The sequence below is a fragment of the Bos indicus x Bos taurus genome, chromosome 10 (assembly GCF_003369695.1).
Source record: "Bos indicus x Bos taurus breed Angus x Brahman F1 hybrid chromosome 10, Bos_hybrid_MaternalHap_v2.0, whole genome shotgun sequence".
In the NCBI taxonomy this organism is placed as follows: domain Eukaryota; kingdom Metazoa; phylum Chordata; class Mammalia; order Artiodactyla; family Bovidae; genus Bos; species Bos indicus x Bos taurus.
This window is the reverse complement of record NC_040085.1, coordinates 8201132-8218393: the sequence shown is the minus strand read 5'-3', so window position 1 is coordinate 8218393 and position 17262 is coordinate 8201132. Positions and strand designations below refer to the sequence as shown.

At 38.9% G+C, this 17262-nt stretch overlaps 1 protein-coding gene across 2 annotated transcripts in view; it reads right to left on the bottom strand.

Moving 5' to 3' along the window:
• MAP2K5 (mitogen-activated protein kinase kinase 5) overlaps positions 1-17262 on the bottom strand; it is a 270926-nt gene that overhangs the window by 177289 nt on the left and 76375 nt on the right. For both annotated transcript variants that reach the window (XM_027553050.1, XM_027553051.1), the window contains exon 9: positions 7364-7403. In XM_027553050.1, coding sequence (XP_027408851.1) covers positions 7364-7403 — 40 coding nt within the window. The remainder of the gene's footprint in view (positions 1-7363; positions 7404-17262) is intronic.

Here is a 17262-nt window from a genome sequence, read left to right as displayed (position 1 = left end):
ATGAGAAAACACTGGGCTGGAAGAAGCACAAGCTGGAATCAAGATTGCCGGGAGAAATATCAACAACCTCAGATATGCAGATGACACCACCCTTAAGGCAGAAACTGAAGAGGAACTAAAAAGCCTCTTGATGAAAGTGAAAGAGGAGAGTGAAAAAGTTGGCTTAAAACTCAACATTCAGAAAACGAAGATCATGGCATGTGGTTGCATCAGTTCACTTCAGTTCAGTTGCTCAGTCGTGTCCAACTCTTTGTGACCCCATGGACTGCAGCACGCCAGGCCTCCCTGTCCATCACCAACTCCCAGGGTCCACCCAAACCCATGTCCATTGAGTTGGTTATGCCCTTCAACCATCTCATCCTCTATCGTCCCCTTCTCCTCCTGCCTTCAATCTTTCCCAGCATCAGGGTCTTTTCAAATGAGTCAGCTCTTCACATGAGGTGGCCAAAGTACTGGAGTTTCAGCTTCAACATCAGTCCTTCCAGGGACCAGATACCATGATCTTAGTTTTCTGAATGTTGAGCTTTAAGCCAACTTTTTCACTCTCCTCTTTCACTTTCATCAAGAGGCTCTTTAGTTCTTCTTCACTTTCTGCAACATCACTTCATGGCAAATAGATGAAGAAACATGGAAACAGTGAGAGACTTTATTCTGGGGGCTCCAAAATCACTGCAGATGGTGACTGCAGCCATGAAATTATAAGACGCTTACTCCTTGGAAGGAACGTTATGACCAACCTAGGCAGCATATTAAAAAGCAGAGACATTACTTTCCCAACAAAGGTCCATCTAGTCAAGGCTATGGTTCTTCCAGTAGTCATGTATGGATGTGAGAGCTGGACTATAAAGAAAGCTGAGTGCCAAAGAATTGATGCTTTTGAACTGTGGTGTTGGAGAAGACTCTTGAGAGTCCCTTGGACTGCAAGGAGATCCAACCAGTCCATCCTAAAGGAGATCAGCCCTGGGTGTTCTTTGGAAGGAATGATGCTAAAGCTGAAACTCCAGTACTTTGGCCACCTCATGCGAAGAGTTGACTCATTGGAAAAGACTCTGATGCTGGGAGGGATTGGGGGCAGGAGGAGAAGGGGACGACAGAGGATGAGATGGCTGGATGGCATCACTGACTCAATGGACATGAGTTTGAGTGAACTCCAGGAGTTGGTGATTGACAGGAAGGCCTGGCGTGCTGCGGTCCATGGGGTCGCAAAGAGTCGGACACGGCTGAGTGAACTGAACTGAACAACTGGACTGGTCCTATCTAATAAAGCTTAAAAGCAAGTCTTGAAAGGATCAAAGTGTTTCAGATTCAATAGGCAGCTCCTCAGAATAAAGATCAGGGATATTTACAGGAATGTACCTATGCCATATAACTGGTATCCAATAAAAAATTAAAAGGTATTTAAAAAAATAAAAAATACAGCGCAAAATAGAGAGCAAAAGCAAGTCAAAAGTGAGTGACCCCGAGATGATAGTTATGGTAGATTTAAGAGACAATACCATTAATTGAGTTATCATAACTATATTCCACATATGCAAGAAGTCAGAAGAAAGAGCACGTTAACTAGAGATATGGAGGATGTAAAAAAGACCCATTTAAACTGATAGGGATAAAAAGTACATCTGAAATGAAAAAATATACTGAGCAAAATTAATAACAGATTAGACGATGCATATGAAAGAATACAAACCTGAACATTTGACAATAGAAACTATCCCAAACTGAAACACCAGACAGAAAAAAAGGCTAGAACAAATAAACAACAGAGTATCATTTTGCTGTGGGAAACCTTCAACTGAGATAACTTTGTGTTAGAGTTGGACCATAAAGAAGGCTGAGCACTGAAGAATTGATGCTTTTGAACTGTGGTGCTGGAGAAGACTCTTGAGAATCCCTGGGACTGCAAGAAGATCAAACCAGTCAATCCTAAAGGAAATCAACCCTGAACATTCACTGGACGGACTGATGCTGAAGCTGAAGCTCCAATACTCTGGTTACCTGATGCGAAGAGCCAATTCTTTGTAAAAGACCTTGATGCTGGGAAAGACTGAAGGCAGGAGGAGAAGGGGATGACAGAGGATGAGATGGATGGATGGCATCACCAACTCAATGGACACGTTTGAGCAGACTCTGGGAGATGGTGAAGGACAAGGAAGCCTGGCGTGCTGTAGTCCATGGGGTTTGCAAAGAGTTGTTGTTGAACAACAACTTCAAGTGACCTAATATATATGCAATTAAGGAAAGTTATGACCAACCTAGATAGCATATTCAAAAGCAGAGACAGTACTTTGCCAACAAAGGTCCGTCTGGTCAAAGCTATGGGTTTTCCAGTGGTCATGTATGGATGTGAGAGTTGGACTGTGAAGAAAGCTGAGTGCTGAAGAATTGATGCTTTTGAACTGTGGTGTTGGAGAAGACTCTTGAGAGTCCTTTGGACTGCAAGGAGATCCAACCAGTCCATTCTGAAGGAGGTCAGCCCTGGGATTTCTTTGGAAGGAATGATGCTAAAGCTGAGACTCCAGTACTTTGGCCACCTCATGTGAAGTTGACTGATTGGAAAAGACTCTGATGCTGGGAGGGATTGGGGGCAGGAGGAGAAGGGGACGACAGAGGATGAGATGGCTGGATGGCATCACTGACTCGATGGACGTGAGTCTGAGTGAACTCCGGGAGCTGGTGATAGACAGGGAGGCCTGGAGTGCTGCAATTCATGGGGTCGCAAAGAGTCGGACACGACTGAGTGACTGAACTGAACTGAAGTTCCCAAAGGTGAGGGAATATGTGAAGAAAATAATGGCTAAAATTTTTCCAAGTTTAATGGAAGTTAAAAATACACACATCCAAATCTCTCAACAAATCGTAAGTACATGAATCATGAAGAAAATGACACAAAAACTCACCATAATCAAATTGCAATAAGAGGGACTTCCCTGGCGGCACTAGTGGTAAAGAACTCGCCTGCCAATGCAGGAGATGTATGAGATGTTGGTTAGATCCCTGAGTAGGGATGACCCCCTGGAGGAGGACGTGGTGACCGACTACAGTATTCTTCCCTGCAGAATCCCATGGACAGAGGAGCTTGGAGAGCTACAGTCCATGGGGTTGCAAAGAGCTGGACACGTCTGAAGTGACTGAGCATGCACAGTGATTAAAAAAAATCTTAAAAGCAGTCAGAGAAGACGTCAATTCTAATGTACAGAGGAATATAGATTTCTAAATGACAGTACAGTAAGGTTTTCACTGGAAACAATGTCAGCCAGAAAACAGTAGAGCAAAGTCTCTAAAATACTGAAAGTAAAGCACAATTAAACTAGAATTCTCTATCTGGTGAAAATGTTTTCCAAAAATTAAAGTCAATGTACACTTCTCAGACATGCAGCAGCTGAAAGCATTCATTGCCAGGAGACTCGTGCACTGTAAGGAAGGTAAAGGAAGGGAATCGTTCAGACAGAAGCGAGACGATACCAGATGGAAATCTGGGTTTGTACAAGGGAATACGGAGCACTGGAAATGGTAAAAATGTGAGCAAATATAAAATAAACCTATTCTTACATGTAAAATGCCTTTAAAAATGACTATCTAAAGCAAAATCAGTAACAATGTATTTTGGGGGTTTTAACATGAGTAAAATGTACAATAACAACAACAAAGGTCAGGATGAGGGAAATGAAAGTACAGCATGTAGAGCGCTCGTACTACAGGTCAAGTGGGACGATATTACCTGAGGGTGGACCTCAGTAAGTTAACCATGTATACTATAAACTTTAAAGCAACTGTTTTTTCTAAAAAGGACATAGACAAATAATAGAAAACAAACAGCAAATTGATATACTCGAATCCAACCGTATTGATAATCACATGAAATGTAAATGATATAAATGCCTCAATTAAAAAGCAAAGATAATCAGACTGGCCAAAATATAAAGATAAAACAGGTTAAAAATAAAAGACTATATCACGCGAACACCAGTCAAAATAAAGCTGATGTAACTACATTAATATCAGACAATATAGGTTTTAGAGTAAACAATACTACCACAGAAAAAGAAGATCACTTTGTAATGATAAAGGGGCCATAAAATCCTAAATAACCTAACAGATCTACAAAAAAATATGAAGTAAAAAAAATGATAGAACTGCAAGGAAAAAATAGACAAGTATACAATTGTTGCTATAGATTTCAACACCCTGTTTTTTTATTGATAGGACAAATAGATAAAAAGTCAGTAAAGATACAGAAATTTGGAAAAACACTATCAGCCAACTTAATCTAATTGATATTTATCCCATATCCTACACAGCAGACTACACATTCTTTTCATGTACACAGGGAACCCTTACGAAGACAGTTCACACTCTGGGCCAAAAAATAAATATCAATAAACTTAAAATAATTTCAATTATATGAAGTATGTTACCTGACCATATAGATTCAAATTATAAATTAATAACAGAAAGATATATGGAATATCCCCAAATATCTGGAAACTAAATAACACTCCTAATATTTAATGAAAAAACTCAGCCTGTTTTAAAGCAAATAATGACACTTTTTTTTTCCTCTTAGATTATGACTAGTCCTTTAGGACTGCCTGGAGATCAAACCAGTCAGTCCTAAAGGAAATCAACCCTGAATATTCTTTGGAAGGACTGATGCTGAAGCTGAAGCTCCAATACTTTGGCCACCTGATGTGAAGAGTCAACTCCCTGGAAAAGACTGATGTTAGGAAAGATTGAAGGCAGGAGGAGAAGTGGGTGACAGCGGATGAGATGGTTGAATGGCATCACTGATTCAGTGGACATGAGTTTGAGCAAACTCTGGGAGATGGTGAAGGACAGGGAAGCCTGGCATGCTGCTGTCCATGGGGTCGCAAAGAGTCAAATATGACTGAGCGACTGAACAACAATGACTAATATATAGACAAAATGGTTTTTGCCTTCACTGCCAAGAAGCTCGGGGCTAACCAAAAGTTTAAACACAATAATTATATCTACTCAAATCATTCATTCATTCAATGTGAGCTTCTAACATTTAATTCTATAAAATCAACGGATACAAAGCGAATATGATACAGTCCCTGTCCTGTAGGTCAGTTTTACGCTTAGGTCTAGCAAACAGCATATTTGTAAAGCCCTACTGTTTTCCTTTATTGAAGGTCTCTATTTTAACAGCCTTTTAAAAATGTGTCTTTTCTTTTAAATTGCTTTTAATCCTTTCCAGAGATAACTGTTGGCCCCTTGCCACACCCAGCTAAATAATCATGCAGAAGAAGTTTAATATCAACCTAGGTTAAACATAAATGAAAATGTATGAAATTATGAAAAATTATAATACAGTAGCAAGGCCAAATAGTGGGGCTTTGGGGGGTGATTTATAGCAGTGCTCCCCTCTCCTGGAATAAACAAACTAAAGTTGATTACCTTTAAAACATCACTGGCAACAGTCTAAAAGTTTTGACATCAAAGGAATAAACAAATAACTAGATACAAAGGAAAACAGTGCTGAGTTGGTGGAGGCATTCTTTGAAGATGGAGCTCAGAAGACACAGAAAGGACAACTAATGCTAAGCTGGTGCCACAGAGCTGCACTCAAGTGAACTCATGAGGACTGAGGTGGAGCCTGATCTCTATAGCACTTACCCTGGCAACTGGCTGGACTCAAGGTTCCTCCTTTTTAAAATGTGGGGCCACGGTAGATGATCTCTAAGGTCTCTTTCAGTTCTACAATTCTGTGAACCTAGTTTGGCTGGAATATCAAAGTAAACATCCCGAGAAGGAGCTCTGTTGGAGCGCTCCACCAAAAGCTATTTGAATTATTAAAACTAGACTTGATAATACACATAGCACATCCTCAGTGCTGTATTAAGTGTGGTATTGAAGAACAACTCTGGATTGCACAGCAGTCAGGAGGCTTGAGTCTGTTTTGGTCTGAGTTTACTAAAAGATACAACACACGCAGTTTAATCACTCTTATTCTTAGTTTCCTAGGTTAGATAAAAGATGCAGAAATACATGATCACTATGGACAGCTAAGAAGGCATCTTGGAGGAGATGGACCTTGAAAGGACAGATAAAAATCAAAGGCATGGGCAGTGCTAATAACATGTATACGGGCTGCATGGTGTAGGAGAAGACATGTGCTTTGGAGTTGATGCATTTTGTTTTAAATCTTGGTCTTGGCTCTTCAATCTGGGTGACCTTGGACAGTTCAGCTTTCTGAGTCTCAGTGTCCTCAAATCTAAAATAATAGGCTTACTTTATACATTTAAAAATTAAAGATAAGAGCTACATAGAATCAAGCATTATACCGGTCATATAGCAGTCATTCAAAAAATAAAAGCTCTCATTATTAAGAGACTGAGGATAATGGGCACTGCAGAGAGCAACGGGCAGGTAAAGCAGAAGGTGCAGCTGGAAGGTGTGTAGGGGTCTGTCTGTAGATGGCCTAACTCATCTTTAGGGGAGTGAGGGATGAAGTTTGTTAGCTAAAAGCCCAGTTTGGAAGTGGAGTTCTATGGACTTGAATTTGAGGTGATAAGGGTTCAGAGGTGCAATTCGAGAGACTCCATAGGGAAATCTGAGATAAAATGATGAGAAAATCAAGCACCAACAGCCAAGGTCAGAAATTAAACGCAAAGCAGCACGGGCAGGATTGGGATCTTGGAGAACAGCAGGGATGGAGTGTGGATTGTGGACACGAGGGGAACAAGCGAGAAGCATCTAAGGTAACGGCCTAGAACATGCCTGAGTTAGGTGCAGCTTGACTCTATTCGATGGTGCGGTGTTAGGGTCTCTCAGAATGCCGTAAGAAGGGAGACAGGCATCATAGGCTTTCCGTTCTACACTACTGGGGCTGAGGGAAGAGGGATGCCAAGACAGTGATGCATCAGGTCTGGGGTTCAACTTCTCAACTCCAGGGGCCAGGTGAAAGGTACAGTGGAGATGTTATAAAAGTCTGAGTACGAGGTATGTGAGCCTGATACAAGGCAAAGGCAATGAGGATGAGAACAGAAAGAAAGTGGCACATGGACCCATTTCAGGGGAAATTTCTGACAGGACATGGTGACTTACAGGATGTGGCAGATGAAAGAAAGAAAGAAGTGAACATCTACCAAGTTTCTGAACTGTAAGATGAGGAAGGCAGTGGTGCACTGAGAGGGGAACATGGAAAGAAGCGTAGGAGACGATGAGTCAAATCACAGTGCGGGGATCCTGAAGGTCACAACAGGGCCACCACCCAAACCTTAAACCGCTTCATTTCCTCTTTGACAATACCTATGATTCAAGCTAACAGGGGTCACGGTGGGAGAGAAAGCAGTAAGCATCAAAAGATTCATGAATTTCATAAAACTTATCTAGCACTCACCTTTACAGCTAGTATTTTCCCACTTGGGACATGATATGCTCTGTGGAAAGAAAAAAAAAATCACTTGGGATTACTAAACAAAATGGCTAAGGACATAATATAAATCTGAATACATCCTCAGTAAGAGAAATATGATACTTTCAGAGAACACTAATAACAGTGGTAATTTACATTTCTATTGAGGTTCATGGTTTACACAGTGATTCATTATGTACTACCTTAAAATAACTCTGAGTTAATTCTGATATTATTATCCACTTTTTAGAGCCCAGAACTCTGAAGCATAGAGAAGGCTAAGCAGTTTATCAATGGTACAAGTTAATAAGAGGCAGAACTAGACATCAAACCCAAGTCTTCTGGCTCCAGATCCCTTATAGCATACTGTCATGGTATGTGGTGGTGTGTTCTCTGCTAAGCACGGTACAGAGCCACATAAAATGGGAGGTTTCCCTTTTGTTTGTCTCAATTATATATACAGATAAACTGCATCCCTACATTTCATTAAAATAATCTCAAAACACATTGGCTTAAGATATAAATTTATGTAAGAAGTCATAGAGTCACAAGGATCAAGTATGACAGTTATCTTTTTCTTAAAGCTAGCATCTCTCAGTATTTTTCAGAAAGCTACAGAACAAGGCTTCCCTGGTGGCTCAGTGGTAAAGAATCTGCCTGCCAGTGCAGGAGACATGGGTTCGATCCCTGATCTAAGAAGATCTCACATGCCATGAAGCAACTAAACCCATGTGCCACAACTATTCAGCCTGTGCTCTAGAGCCTGGGAGTCGCAACCACGGACACAGGTGCTGCAGCTGTTGAAGCCTGCGCACTCTAGAGCCCATGCTCTGCAACAAGAGAAGCCCACACCCTGAAACCAGAGAGTAGCCCCTGCTTGCCACAACTAGAGAAAAGCCGACTCAGCAAAAAGACCCAGCGCAACCAAAAATAAAATAAATAAAATTACACTCTAAAAAACCTTCAGAGCCCAGTTCAAGTGATCAGATACAGTGAAATAATTACAATTTAAATCAAGCAATATGAATACATTCATTTGTGAAAAATACTAAGGGAATTATGTTTGCAGAAATAAAATACCATTACATCTCATCAAGACTTTTCGTGTGAAATGAAATGTGTGCCCATGGACTGCACTGACGGCACGTTCTGACCACCATCCAGAAACAGTACGCTTTAAATAAAGATGTCAAAACCAACCGCGTAACATAAACAAGCACTTTTTATGGCACGTTCATGTAAGTATAAAGAAACAAATTAGTTTGGAAGAACTAAAATCTTGCTCCACAAAAGATTTTACATATTAGCCAAGATCAAATTGGTCTTCTCTTAATCCAAGTAATGTTAAGGTGTAACTGGGGTAGGACAGATGTGGGTGAAAGAAATTTAGCTTCTCAGGAATTTCCCATTTTTACATGCTAAGCCGCAAACTACATTTTCCAGGCTCCCAAATTTTACTGGGTAATGACCTAGCAGTAAACATTTCTCATTTCTTTTATTGTTTTAATCGAGATTTAATTGACATGCAGTATTATATTACTTTCAGGTGTACAACATTATGATTCAATATTTGTGTATACTTTGAAATGATCACCACAGCAAATCTAGTTTACATCTATTACCACACAGAATTATTACAAAAATTGCTTATTTCATACAATAAAAACAAAACATATATTCCATCATTATTAAAAATGAAAACACCATTTTCTGTTATTTTGGTGGAAGTAATCATGTGGTTGCTCTGAAATTTTTTAACAGCTTTATTAAGGTGTGACTATATATGATAAAACTCACTTGTTTTAAACGTACAATTCAAGATTTTTAGTATGTTTACAGAGTTGTGAGGTCATTGACAAGTGTTTTTAAAGTGACTGACTTATAGAAATGGTTTAAGTATTTGTAATTTTTCACATATAAAATGTTACAAATTCAGGTACGACTAAGAAGAAACATATATCAATATGTATATATATCCATATTTAGGACTGTTCATTCAACAATTCATTCTGCTTCTCCTACTTGAGTAGACAAAGGTCAAGACAATTATGGAAGGTAAACTTAGCCTTTGCTGCTAAGTCACTTCAGTCGTGTCCGACTCTGTGCGACCCCACAGACAGAAGCCCGCCAGGCTCCCCTGTCCCTGGGATTCTCCAGGCAAGAACACTGGAGTGGGTTGCCATTTCCTCCTCCAATGCATGAAAGTGAAAAGTGAAAGTGAAGTCGCTCAGTCGTGTCTGACCCTCAGCGACCCCATGGACTGCAGCCTTCCAGGCTCCTCCATCCATGGGATTTTCCAGGCAAGAGTACTGGAGTAGGGTGGCAATTTTATCAATTAATTGTACAGAAATTCAGATACATATAATTAAAGGAAAGGCAAGCTTATAAAAATCATCAATTGTTCACTTTACCAGAGAATACTTTAATCTATACAGTGTCTAAAGACTTTTTCTAAACACCAACCTCCCTATTATACATAAATACTATTCAATTATAAAATAACTTAAATAACTTAAAAAAATTTTATACTTTGTATAAAGTGATACACATTTTCAAAAGTGGAACCCCTGTATTATACTGGTTTTACAACAAATTACCACTTACTTTACTATCTGTGTTAACATCAGACTTTTACAATGTATGAAACTACATGTCATGATTTAATTCATGATATGTCTGAACTCATGCCATAAATTAATATATAAAAGCTTACACTGTGTTTTTTCTCAATGTATGACAGAGAAGTTGTTGGTCTAAGCCAATATGAAGTGTGATTTGAAGGCATTTAGCAACTTTATTCCAGGCAATATAATATGTAACACTTAACAATCATATACCATTTTTCTTCTCAAAGTATCATACTGTCTTCCAATGTCAACATTTAAAACATTCTATATTACAAACACTGAAATGTAAAGATATATAATTGAATGCATACACAAGGACTCAAAACAGTGTTGTTACACTGGACAGTGAGCAACACCTGGATATATGAGACTGATAGGAGTGATAGGGAAATGATTAGCAAATAATCTAGTACATACTAGATACCATACTGGACAGTTTGGCAACTCAATTAGCTTATCAAGAAAGCTGATCTATTCCAAAAGAAGGGTCTCCTATTTCCAAGTGAATTAAAAGGGGAAACTTGATGATTTAATTATGATGCACGTTTATTCATCTGTGGAAGTTTGGGTTCGATTTCGAGCACTAAAAATGCTGTGTGGTTTGGTTTACAGTGCAATGACAGTACCAAATTAACATTTAATTTTCAAGAAGTGGAAGACAAAGGCAACGCCAGGTAGGAGTCAAGTGCATCCCTTAACTTTGCAAATGGCATTCTACCCAGAGACAGGGAATTTGTTTACTTTCAGTGGATACTGCATCTCAATTGCCTTGACCTTCCTCAACACATTAACTGTAAAGTGATTAATGAAGTTTGAATGGAGGCTCTGGTTACACCAAAAGACAACTATACACCTCTGCATTGTTTTAATTAACAGCTAACACTTCAAATTAGTTTGCTGTTGCCACAGTAATTACCTGTTCCAATGAGTGCATGAAGGAAGCACTTTTATAAGTTACTTTTAGTGCTGAGTCCTTGAGCATTCCACTTTGTGACCAGCACAGAACTTCTGGGAATAGTCCCAGCCCTTAAAATTGAGCACACAATCTATACACACTTTAGGCTAAGTAAAAGCTAAGTAGCCTGGTATAAATTTTTTGAGTATTAAAATAACAAGAAGACAAGCAAAGAGAACATCTATACTTTTCATACTTTCTTTACTTTCTCTTTCCATTTGGAACAATAGGTTCCATATAAATAAACAAAAAAGTTGGTACCAACCTTTAATTTTGGTAGTACAAATTCAGACAATGTATTGAGCAAGTCAATAATATTGAGTACTGTCTTATCTAATCCCTCCCTTTTAAGGGAGAAATATCTAAAAGCAAGGTTAAAAAACGTGTTCAAGCATACACAGTCAATGGCAAAGACAAGACTGGAACTGAGGCAGAACACATGTATTCTAGGAACTAAAAAAATACGTGGTAATGTTTAAGTTCTCTTAACTGCATTCTAGAGCAGGGAAACTCATAATTCAAAACTTACAAAGGTGCCGCCCTATTTCAATCAGGCTAAGACCATCACACTAAATCTTTCCCAGCAAGGAAGCATTCTGCAACCACTGCCAACCTGCCAGGGGAGGGAGAGGAGGGAAGGCTGTATGCTCTGAGACGCTGCCTGGGTTCTGATGCTAGCTCTGACACTTAATGTGAACATGGACTGTTATCAAACCTCACCTTGTCTCTCGTGCCTTATGTCTGAAAAGGGGAAATTGGTCCTAATGTTATAGACTTGTGAGGTTTAGTGAGATAAGTAAAGCACAGAGGACAAGGCCTGGCACAGAGTAAGTGGGTGTTACACGTTAGGAAGCTAGAAAGTTTCCAGGGTAGATGGGTGTTTTAAGAGTAAAACCACTAAAACAGACTGGAAAAGCTCAGTTTTCTGCTTCTGCAAATCTCTCTTATGCACAATACTCACTCTGTTCCACAAAACATCTTTCTGCCTCAGGCCCTTTCTACCTACATCTCAGCCTGGACCACTCTTCCTTCAATATCCACTTGACTTGTTCCATCACTTCCTTCAGGTCCAATGTTACTTCTCTGACTATCCTACGTAGAACAGCTCATTCTCTCTTTCTTTATTCTTCATAGAATTCATCAACACTCTACACAATTTATTATTTGTTTCCAACCACTAGAAAGCAAGCTCTGTAAAAACAGGGACATTTTGTTGTTGTTGCTCTATATGGTATCTCCAGTGCCTAACCCTGTACTGGGCAAATTTTATAAATATTTGTTGAAAGAATGAATAAATTGCTCTTTTAAAAAATTATTGGTTTAGATTCTAAACCTATTAATATCCAATTTTTCTTTTCTAACACACATATAAAAAACTATCCTTTAAGTATGACTTGGGCTCATGAGTTTTCACATATGCTATTTTTCCCTGCTCAGTTGCAAATATTTTCGTCCCATTATAATGTGCTATACAACCCATAAATTATTCAGATATGTTCATTTTAATTCTCAAATGAATAAGAGGTTTAAGATTATTATTATTAATTTCTAAACTAATTGTATTATAGTCAGAAAAAGTGATCTGTAAGTTGCAAACTTAAGTGAGACTTGCTTTGTCCCCTAGTATATAATCAATTCTTAAGTTTTCTATACCTCTATATCCTCTCAATATGATTGATAAAGAGTGTTATATGATCATGTGATCAGCTTGTTAATGATGATGTTAAAGTCTTCTATATCTTTAATTTTTATTTGTTTCATCTATTGATTACTGAAAGACAATTCTCCTACTATGATTGTGGATTTATTAACTTTTCCTTGTCAAGCTTTTTTTTTTTTTTTTGCTCTATGCATTTTAAGGTTATGTAGGCAATGGCACCCCACTCCAGTACTCTTGCCTGGAAAATCCCATCGACGGAGGAGCCTGGTGGGCTGCAGTCCATGAGGTCGCTAAGAGTCGGACACGACTGAGGGACTTCACTTTCACTTTTCACTTTCATGCATTGCGGAAGGAAATGGCAACCCACTCCAGTGTTCTTTCCTGGAGAATCCCAGGGACGGGGGAGCCTGGTGGGCTGCCGTCTATGGGGTCGCATAGAGTCGGACATGACTGAAGTGACTTAGCAGTAGCAGCAGCATTAGCTATATACAAGCTTAAGACTATTATATATTCTTTTCTTCTATCATCATATAGTAGTCCTTTCTATCTTCATCCCTAAAATTAAAAAAAAAAACCCACAAAACTTTTTGGCTTAAAGTCTGCTTTGTCTTATGTTAATATAACCTCACTAGCTTTCTATTGATTAGTTTTTGCCTAATATCTTTTCCCCAACCCTTTCCTTTCAACCTTTTTCTGTCTTCATGTTTTACGAATATATTCTAAAATAGTTAAAAATAGTAGATAGCTGTATTTTTTTAAGTTCCACTTGACCAATCTACTAACTGGCAACATATATCTATAATTATTGATACATATAGATTTATTTCTACCACCTTATTCATTTACTTTTCACCTCTCTTTGTCTACTATCCTGGATTGTTATTGCTGTTTAGTTGCTAAGTTGTCCGACTTCTTAGCGACCCTACAGAGTATAGCCTGCCAGGCTCCTCTGTCCCTGGAATTATCCTGGCAAGAACACTGGAGTGGGTTGCTATTTCCTCCTCCAGGGGATCTTCTCGACTTAATCACTGAACCCATATCTCTGAAGTCCCCTGCACTGTGCCGCCTGGAAAGGCCTAATACATGTACACATATCCCCTCTCTTTTGGATTTCCTTCCTATTTAGGTCACCACAAAGCATTTAAAAAACTATTTATTTATTTGGCTGTGCCAAGCCTTAGTTGAGGTATGCCGGATCTTTTGAGCTGCAGCATGTGAGATCTAGTTCCCTGACCAGAGACTGAACTTGGACACCCCAAAATTGACATTACAGAGTTTAGCCACTGGACTACCAGGTTAGTCCCCTGCCCTCACTCTTGAATGACAGTTTAATTGAGACGGTTATTTCCTTTTTATCTTGTGAGGATACCATTGTCTTTCAGCTTTCAGTATTATTGGTGCAAACCTGCTACCCACAATTTGCTGGCCGATAAATGCCACTGAAGGTTCTTGGACAGAAGAGTGCTATGATCAGACTTTAAAATTCTTACTCTGGCTGCAGATCACCACAGCACTACGTGAAAGAGCAAGGAGCACTTAGAATGGTGTTACCACAGGCTAGGCAAGAGGGGGTAGTAGGAATCTAGGTAGTATTACCAGATGTGGAAAAGGGACATAGATAGAAGACTTTGGCCAGATATAATCTATGACACATGGGATGAGGAGGCTAAACCTAAAATTTCAAGCAAAGATCATAGAATTATGGTGTTTATTAGCAGAAAGAGAAGACTCTTATCTAGTCATCCTTAAATATATAATCCTATACTTTTTAGCTTCATGAGAGCAGAGACCACATCAACTTCATTCAACAATGTATATATAGTATCTAGCAAAATACTTAGCACATCATAGATACTCAAATATTTGTGAGATAATAATTAAATGGTGTAGTCAGGAAAGGGGAGAAAGAAAAATGAAACGGGGAACTAACAATTTCTAACAGTCCACAGAATTATTCTAATTTCTATATGTTGTATATAACATAAGCCACATTTCACAGATAATAATAGAAACAGATGTGAGGATATTAAGGTAATAAGAATTTATGAATGGCAGGTATAAGATTCAAATTCAGGTCTATTTCAATTTAATGCTTGTGTTCTTTCCAGTACAGACAGAGTATACACAGGGAATGATTTGAAATAAGTTTACTTCAGGATGCTGTGAATGTTGAACGTGGAATTCAGAAGAAGAATGTACTAAAATTTCACATATTATATTCCCTATCCGATGGATTATGTTTCCCTATCTTGTGGTTGATGCCAGTTCATCCATTGGCATCAACTACTCTGATGTTTTATGATATGTCACATGTTGCTGCTAATACTATTTTTCTTCAAAAGTGTTATATAACTTCACTAGTAAATGCTTTGTTTAACTATACTGTAAACACTAATTACCAAACAATCTGTGAATTCTTAATATAGGGTCTGTATCTTATCCTATTTTATTGCAAGTTTCAAGTCAGGGTCAAGCTCCATTGTCTTCCCTGCTATATCCCCAAATTCTACCAGAGTATATGACACACTCTCCACTTAGATACCTAGTTTTCGTATTTAATAAATAATGCATACCTCCAACTGCCAAGAACAATGGTGGGCATTGTGGCTGGGGTAGAGAACAAATCAGACAAGGTTCTTGCTTTCCTGGAGCTTACTTTCTAGTGGGGCCAAGACTGACAATAATCAAATAAATACACAATATGTCACGTAGCAGAACTGCAATAAAAAAGACTAAAGGTAGGGATATAGACAGTGATCAAGATTAGGGGCATTTAAAAAAAATATTATAGGTAGGAGGAAATTAAGGAATGCACCTCTCATTCAGTTATATGTGAACAGTAAAGGAGCATACCATTTAGACAGAAAAAGAGGACTGTGGGCAGAGGAAATGTTGAGTTCAAGGCCTTAAGGTGGAAGTGTGTATTTGACATGTGTGTGGAACTGGAATAAGAAAGACTAGGTGTGGGAGACAAGTCAGAAAGGTAATGGGAAGACAGATTGTTTAGTACCATTTAGACCATGGTGAGGTCTTTGGCTATTATTCTGAATGCTATAAAAAGTCACAGTAAAAAAAACATGTGGAGAGTTTATATTCAGAAAGATCATTTTGGCTATTGGGTAAAGAGAATTCTTTGTAGGAAATTAAGGACAGAAACTAGAACAGTAGCTGGGAGGCAAGAGATAATAGATGCTTAGAATATGGTGGTAGGTCAGAGGTGGTCCGCTTGCTCAAACAGCTTTGAAGAAATGCCAACAAGATTTGTGGGTTAATATAATGGATGGTCTGGGAGAAAAAGAAGAAAGAAGAATGACTGGAAACTCTCTGTCATGAGCAGCTTGTAGGATGAAGTTTCCATTTACAAAGATTAGAAAAACTAAGAAGGAACAGATTTTAGAGGAAATGTCCGCTTTGGGTAACTTTGAAATGCCTAAGACATTCAACTGGTAATTAGATATGAGTCTGAAGTTCAGGGCAGAGGACAGGACTGGAGATATACATTTGGGCTTCATCAACATATAGATGGTATGTAAAGCCATGAAACTACAAAATCTCACTTGGGAATTTTAAAAAAATATTTTAATTTATTTATTTGGCTACATTGGAGAAGGAAATGGCAACCCACTCCAGTACTCTTGCCTGGAAAATTCCACAGATGGAGGAGCCTGGTAGGCTACAGTCCATGGGGTTGCAAAGAGTCAGACACAACTGAGCGACTTCATTTTCTTTCTTTCTACAGTTCCTTTTGGAGAAGGAAATGGCAGCCCACTCCAGTGTTCTTGCCTGGAGAATCCCATGGACAGAGGGGCCTGGTGGGCTACAGTCTATGGGGTTGCAGAGTCGGACATGACTAAGCAACTAACACACACATACACATTTGGCTGCGTGTGTCTTGGTTAAAGCACATGGGGATCTACAATCTTTGTTGTGACATGTGGAATCTTCAGTAAGGCACATGGGATTCTCAGTTGTGTATGCAAACTCTCAGTTACAGCATATGGGCTCTAGTTCCCTAACCAGGGATCAAATCCAGGCCCCTTGCACTGGGAGCACAGAGTCATAGCCAGTAGACTACCATGGAAGTGCCTCAATTAGGAATTGAAATAAATAGAGATGAGGTACGAGGAATGGACCCGAACAACTCCAAATCCAGAAATCAGGGAGCTGAGAAGAAACCAGTAAAGGAGATGAGAAGGTACAGAACGTATGCCAGCAACAGAACCCACAGAACAGTACTCCCAAGGCCCGGAATGTTGGTGTTACACCTCTGACACTGCCAAGTGCAGTACCTTGCTCAGGGCAGGTATCCAAAAGAACACGTGACTGACTTCAAAAGCGATATTTGGGGACAAATGCAACTAATCTTATAATTTTCTATATGAAGATGGGTCTAGTACAATACACACAAGGTTAGAGGTGTGTTAACTTCCATCTAGTTCCTAATAAGATTTTATTAAAAGATACATCAACCCAAAAAACTAAACAGAATTTCTATAAGAATTTTTAAAAGTGTGTAAGGAAAAGGAGAAATTTGAAAATGAAATGTTAAAAAGTCCTAGATTCACATAGGACATAAGGGAGAAGCAACCTGTGTTCACATTTCAACATCTGGACTCCCACACAAATTTATGTCATGCATAAG